Below are 6870 nucleotides of genomic sequence, written 5' to 3'. Positions count from 1 at the left end.
GTGATCAATGCTTAAGTGCTTAGTTTTGAGTCAGCATTCCCTACTCCTCCATCGAATTCTTCAAGCTTCCCTGACAATCATTGTCGATGTTTTAAATTTCTGCTGTAAAAAAGGAAACAATGGATGAGAGTCTATGTGTATGTGTTTCTTTTTATATGTATCTTTTAATATTCGTTTATCTATTCTGTTTTCTTTTTCTAAATTTTCTATTATTGTTATTAGATTGAACATCTCACGAATGTAATCATTACTCATTCAAAGAACATAATCATTACTCATTCAAAGGTTATCTTGATTCTTTCGTGATACTGTATCTATATATGATGGTATTTTTGCTGATATAAAACTTCAGACTTAGTCTTGTCTTAATTCATTTACCCACAACAGGAAGGTTCTTTGTTTTAATTAAGCTTATGTTAAAATGCAAGGAAGATTTATGATGATGAAAGTTCAATTTTATAAACTAGCGCTCTGGAAGAAACCAATATATTACAAAAATTTGTTTGTTTTTTGAATGTTTTTATTATAAATTTTTAAATTTTTATCTCTTAAATTATAAAATAATATTTTTATTTTGATCATATATTTTTTCAGAACGCATTTGTTAATATTAGACCAGATGTAGGAACCAACGCAGAGCTGTTCTAGTGGTGAAACTAACACCGCTTCATTTGTTAATAATAAGCCCCTTTGTACCAAAAACGACCACATGTAGGAGCCTTTAGTTGATCTTAATGAAATTTATATTTTTGCACTAATAAAGTAGAAACATTTCAAGATTTGTAAAAAATAATTATCTTCATATGGAGCACAAGAATTTGTTTGGCATGTGAATATTTTTATTTTAAATCTTTATATTTATATCTCATAAAATCATATTTTTATCTCATATATATCTTTTACATGTTTGGTATACATGACTGACCTAACTTGATTTGAGCCCATCTATTGAACTGTTCAACCGACTCAACCATCTCACTTTAGTTGCCACAATGATAATACCTTCATTTTCAACCAATGAAATAACAACCTTACATTGATGGCTTGATGCTCAGAACCAGAGATTCTGCAATACAATTCTAAGAGAGACAAAGCATTGCTTTCACATGCAATGAAAGGAGCAGAGCTGCATATCTGGTAGGGTTGGGAAAGGTGGGGCTGGTATCCAGGTTCTAATTTCAGAATTTTAAAGTTTTCCATATCATATGCAGATGTTTTGTATGTTGCTTTATTTTCAAATGGTTTTTGGTTATTTCGGAGGACAGACATATTTAAGTGACGTTGATTGTGAAATATTCTTAGTGGAATTCTTCTTTCAGTTAAGCATTTGATACACTATCTCAGGGGATCAAGATTCTGCACTTATTTCTCTAGTTTGTCTTTCTAAAATCTTGTTCAAATTAAGGATTTTTGGTGATCCTTCTGAATCAATTCAAACATGTAAATGTGAATAGAGATTATATCATTATAATAGTTAACAGCCTATGTGTCTCCTTTATATCAACATACTGGAGGATTAATAACAGTCTGTGTATCTTTTGTATCAACATATTCAAATTTTCATATAGTTGTCTCTATTGTTAAAAACCATAATCTCGGAGGTGCAATTTGGATTAACTAATTTTATTTTCTGTTAACGGCACCATGAATATGGATTGTCAGCAGTTAAGCTGATACACATTCATCACTGAATTGGGCTACTCATTTAAAATTAAGTCATGGGTTAAGCCCTATACATGTTAGGTTCTTGACACCAGGAGTTTTCTATGTAATAGCCACTTTTGTAGGTCTAAATTATGAGTTATACTGTTGCATACGAAATTAGGTACTCTATCTCTCTCTATCCCTCTTTTCTGGTATGAGAAAATTTATTTAGAGTAATCAGAAGCAGAGAAAAGCGAGTCCACAAAGCAGTAGTTATTGGTTAGGATCTTAACCATACTTCCCTCCATCTGATGATCAGACATTTGAATGTTCCTCAACTTGCTATGACGATTACTTTCCTTCACGACAATGCCCAAGTCAACCTCTTTTCATGGATATCATCAGACTTTGTTTGTTCATATGTGGTTTTTTAGATGAGTTTAGATCACTTTCTTGTGGCCGTATACTGTTCCATTGGTGCTTCCCACCACACATTAGTGCGAGATTCACGTCTGAATATTAATAAAATAACTTAGAGGTGGAATGCAGTGAATAAATCCATCTCGAAGGCGGCACCAAAACATAAATATTATACATTAATAGACTTTGATAAGTACATGTATTAAACAAGGAATTCTACAAAAAAAAAAAAAAAGTATTAAACAAGGAATAATGATGCAAAATGAGTTGGCAAGTTGTCAAACGAAATTACAAACCTTCGCCCAAAAATGCGTGTACAGGTGGGAATGGTACTCTCAGGCCTAAAATTAGGCTAGAGTGTTAGACCCAACTATTTATTTATTATTATTATTTTTGATATACAAGGGTGTTTTTATGGGGAGAGGAGGAAAATTATTACATGTACCATAAGGGAGAGTCAAATCCGTGGCCTCTTCATTAAGAGGTAATGGTCATTGCTAATTGAGTTAACCCTTTGGTGTGACCTAACTATTTAGTTGCTTGTCATTGAAGTAAAAGCTTCTTCCCACACCATTTTACCGTGAGCAAAGACATGCATTCATAGTGAATCAAAGACACATCATTATAATTTACTAGCATATACTTATAACAACCCATCATCCTTAAGTATTTACTATAATACATATACTACTTTTTCCTTTTTTATTTCAACCTTTGTTGTTCATACGAAGAAAGAAAAAGAAATGTACGATGGAGAAAGTTCAAAATAATGAGAATAAGGCATTGGCGGAAACCAGCATATGCGGTATATGATTAATTATCATCAATCTTTAAATATAATTTTACAATATATGTGGTATATGATCTTATCATTAATCATCTGTTAATTTTAGCTATGGATGATCAACATTAGTTAGATAACAAGAGATAGCATAACTGTTTACAAAATATTGGGGATTGGGTCCTTCTCAACCCCCTTTTGTTAAGCGAAGTCCTACTTTTTATCATTTGTCACTTGATAGTATATCAATTAGTTCATGTCGTAGAAGACTCTATATACATCTTAATGACTAAATTTTTCTCCAAAATAGAAAAATCAATCACACCAATTTTGATGAAAAGTGTCCATTCTCTACTTCTCAAAAGCAATTGAGTTTGTCTCCGCCCTCCGGCGTGTCCTCTCTCCGCCCTCCGGCGTGAAACTCTCTGAATCCACTTAGTCTCAGTTCCAGTTTCTTAGAATTGTTTGCTCTGTCTCTTGTTACTTTATTTCCTCTTCTTAAATATCTCTCACTGTGATTATCTCCTTCGAAGCCCAAATGTCTCATCTGGATCATACCTTGTTAAACTCAGGAACTCTGATCCCCATCAAAATTCCTGAACATGGATCTTCATCCTCTTCTTACCCACCCTCATCCCACAATGAATCTCCAAGAACAGAATGGAACTCGGATGACTCTGATAATGAGGTATCCTTAGATGCTGCTGATGAACTGCGGGTGATTAAGTCATGGGAAAATACCTTAGCTGGGTATGTGATGGAAGGTAAGGTATTCAGAAGACAAGCTGTTCCTGAAGGCTTACTTAGTGCATGGAATACTTGTCACAAAGTTGAAATCATAAACTTGGAGGCGAAGTTCCTATTTCAATTCCAACATCAGCTAGATAAAGAGAACGTGATGAAAGAAGGTCCCCGGACGGTTTGGAAACCTACTCATTCTAGAACCTTGAATGAAAAGAAGAACTGGGAGTTCAAGTACTGCGATTTTTGGATTCGGTACACTCACTTCCGATTGAGTTTTTGGATCTCGTTATTGTAATGAAGATAATACGGAAATTAGGGGAAACAAACTCTTTATGGTGATTGAAGGTATGCGGTTTGGTACAAAAGTTTCATATGTGAGAGCCGGGGTGTGCATCAATGTTTGCAAACCTCTTCGAACGTGTATCAAGATTAACAGTTCCCAAGGATCGGGTATTGAAGCTCCGGTTAAGTATGAAAGATTACCAACTTATTGTTGTTTCGGAAGAATAGGCCATGAAGAAGGAAGATGTATAAGAAGATTTGAAGAGATGAAACTACACCGTGACACCATGGGTGCGGGAATGAACATTTGCGGGAGAGACCCAAACCTAAATGTGTTTCGAAATTAGAGGGGTCGAATCGAATCAAGGCCGATCAAGAATGCGAAGGTGATTTTTACTAAGCTTTACTCGGTAGAGAATGAAAGTGTCACCTCTGAAACTACACCGGAAAGAGGAGCTCAGGCCACCGGAGTTAGCTCGGAAAATCGGGGCTCAAGCTTTGAGGATGCTAAGTCAAAAGAAAAGCGGGGAAGAGCGGATGGTCACTTGTCTCTGCTGTGAGCGGCCTGAAAGAGAATGGCGAAGATGCGACGTTGTCAATACACACTGCTAACTTCCTTTCGGTGAAAGGTATGAAAACACTTTTGTTGATTGCAATTTCAAGAAAACCCAAACCAGCTCTGTTCATCCATCAATCAATCCACCAAGAAATCCTTCCGGGGCTTCAAATTTCAGCTTGCCATGAACATGCCCTCTCCCATTCAGAATACTGCGTATGTGCCCTGACCACTCCCCGCCATTGTCTCTCTCCTAAACCATATGGCTAGTTTTAATCGACTTCTAAAGATAAAGGTAGTCCGAGACTACTAAGTCAATGCTTATCCCACTTCGCCAAATCGAATTTCACAAGTAGTGGCCAGCTAACATCCACCTCTACCCGGATGCGCTTTCTTGAAAAATCACAATCCATTATATAATGGGCCTCCTTCTACCCAAGCCCATCTAAACTCAATCATGTTACCATTGGAGACTTTGATGAACAAAGGGCCTCTGATGCTTTAACTTCAAAGCCCAATCGGGATATTATTGAAATTCCTAGGCCTCCACCTTTACCGATAGCTGATGTTCCAAAGCCCAGCCCACTTCTAGAAAAGGAACTCCTTGAACATTGCTGAACCATCTAGGATTCTCTCTAAAGGCGTGAAGAGGTCGGCCAAAAAAAATCAGTTGGTACCACTCAAGCTAATATTCTTCTCAATGATGATGTCGGTCATTTTTTAGGAGGTGGACCCGTGGAGGCGGGTATCGTCCCACGGGAATTATGAAAATCCTAAGTTGGAATTGCCAGGGGTTAGGGAGTTCCAGGGCAATTCGTGCATTAAAGAATCTCTCTAAATCGGAACTTCCAGACTTGTTATTTTTGGCTGAGACCAAAAGTCATCACAAAAGAATGTTAGAGATAAAGAAAAAAATCAAATTTGAGGGCTGTTTTACAGTAGATGCAGTGGGATCAGCTGGCGGGCTTGCTCTATTTTGGAAGCATGGAATCCAGGTAACCACTTTCTTTGCAAATAACAGATTGATGGATTTTGAAATTACTGTTGAAGGAAAAAAATTCTATCTATCTTGTGTTTATGGTGATCCCATTAGAAATCAGCGTCAAAAAGTATGGGACCAGCTCATTAATATCAGTAGGCAAAGGGTGGGTGCCTGGATATGTATGGGTGATTTTAACAGCTTTCTTAGTTGGCAGGAAAAAGCAGGGGGCAACAAAAAAGGGAGCAAAGACATTAGCCAATTCCAAAATATGATTTCACAATGTGCCTTAATGGACCTAGGTTCAAATGGGCCGTGCTTTACGTGGAATAATAGGCGTAGAGGTGGGGCCAATATCCGCATAAAATTGGACCGTGTGCTAGCAAATGCGAATTGGAACTACCTCTTTGAAGATTCGGCTGTCTTCATTAAACCTGCATTCTGTTCGGACCATAATCCAATTCTGTTGGATTCGGCTGGAGGCAAAGTGAATGGTTTTCGTCCGTTCCGTTTCGAAGCTATGTGGTTGAGACACCCAAGATGTAAAGAAGTGGTTATTCAGGGCTGGAGAGTACCTAGCAGCAGAAGTGAAAAACACCCACTCTTTCAGAAATCTGAAAATTGTAAAAGAGCTCTTAAGAAATGGAACAAGCTGGATTTTGGTATTGTGCAAGACAAAATCAAAGATTTAAAAAATCAGATTGAGATCATTCAAAGTAAGCCGAATTACAAAGAGTTGATTGATGAAGAGGAGCATTTGAAGGAACTACTTGATGAAGAGCTTAAGAGGGAGGAGATCTTATGGCATCAAAAATCAAGAGTAGAATGGATCAAACATGGTGATCAAAACTCGGCCTTTTTTCATGCTTCTACTGTTCAAAGAAGAAGAAATAACAGAATTTTGAAGTTGAAGAAATCTGATGGTAGTTGGACAGCAAATGAAAACCAATTGGAGGAGCTATTATTGAATCACTTTAGTGGTGCTGTCACATCAGAGGGCATCTCCCAAGCTGCAATGGACCTTGCATTAGAGAAAGTACAACCATTGGTAAATAGTGAGCTAAATGGGCTTCTATGTAGCATTCCAAGTGATGAGGAAATCCTTTCGGCACCGGAAGCAATGGGCCCTCTTAAATCCCCGGGTCCCGATGGGTTCCCCCTCTCTTTTACCGAAATTTTGGGATATCACGAAAGAAGAAATTTGTAGCTTTGTTAAAGATTTCTTCACTTCGGGTATTATGCCAAGGGAGCTGAATAGAACCTATGTCTGCCTAATTCCAAAATGTGCTAATCCGGAGTCTCCAGGACAGTTCAGGCCGATTAGTCTCTGTGGGGTGGTGGTCAAGCTCATATCAAAAATCTTTGCTGATAGACTAAAGGATTCTTTAGCAGGTATTATTTCTCCCTCACAATCGGCTTTCATTCCTGATAGACTTATTTCGATAATGTCTTTATGGCCCATGA

General features: G+C 37.4%; 1 protein-coding gene across 1 annotated transcript; it reads left to right on the top strand.

Annotated features, from left to right (window-relative positions):
- Positions 1-2814: 2814 nt before the first annotated feature.
- On the top strand, positions 2815-6613 carry LOC149006824 (uncharacterized). The gene is made up of 4 exons (XM_089166987.1): positions 2815-2869; positions 3418-3609; positions 4286-4427; positions 5152-6613. Exons 1-4 carry the CDS (start codon positions 2815-2817, stop codon positions 6611-6613), a joined length of 1851 nt encoding a protein of 616 aa, XP_089023113.1.
- Positions 6614-6870: the final 257 nt, after the last annotated feature.

Source organism: Hakea prostrata, chromosome 8, assembly GCF_041222555.1.
Source record: "Hakea prostrata isolate BN-2017 chromosome 8, UWA_Hpros_2, whole genome shotgun sequence".
NCBI lineage: Eukaryota > Viridiplantae > Streptophyta > Magnoliopsida > Proteales > Proteaceae > Hakea > Hakea prostrata.
The sequence above is the reverse complement of the archived record's forward strand: the minus strand, read 5'-3'. Positions and strand labels throughout refer to the sequence as shown.

What these genes read in the sequence shown, in the direction of transcription:
- LOC149006824 (XM_089166987.1), top strand. Translation starts at nt 2,815, where the DNA reads ATGGAGAAAGTTCAAAATAATGAGAATAAGGCATTGGCGGAAACCAGC. An exon ending in GGCGGAAACCAGCATATGCG is followed by an intron (nt 2,870 to 3,417) that starts GTATATGATTAA and finishes TGTTAAACTCAG; the next exon opens with GAACTCTGATCCCCATCAAA. An exon ending in GATGGTCACTTGTCTCTGCT is followed by an intron (nt 4,428 to 5,151) that starts GTGAGCGGCCTG and finishes GTCATTTTTTAG; the next exon opens with GAGGTGGACCCGTGGAGGCG.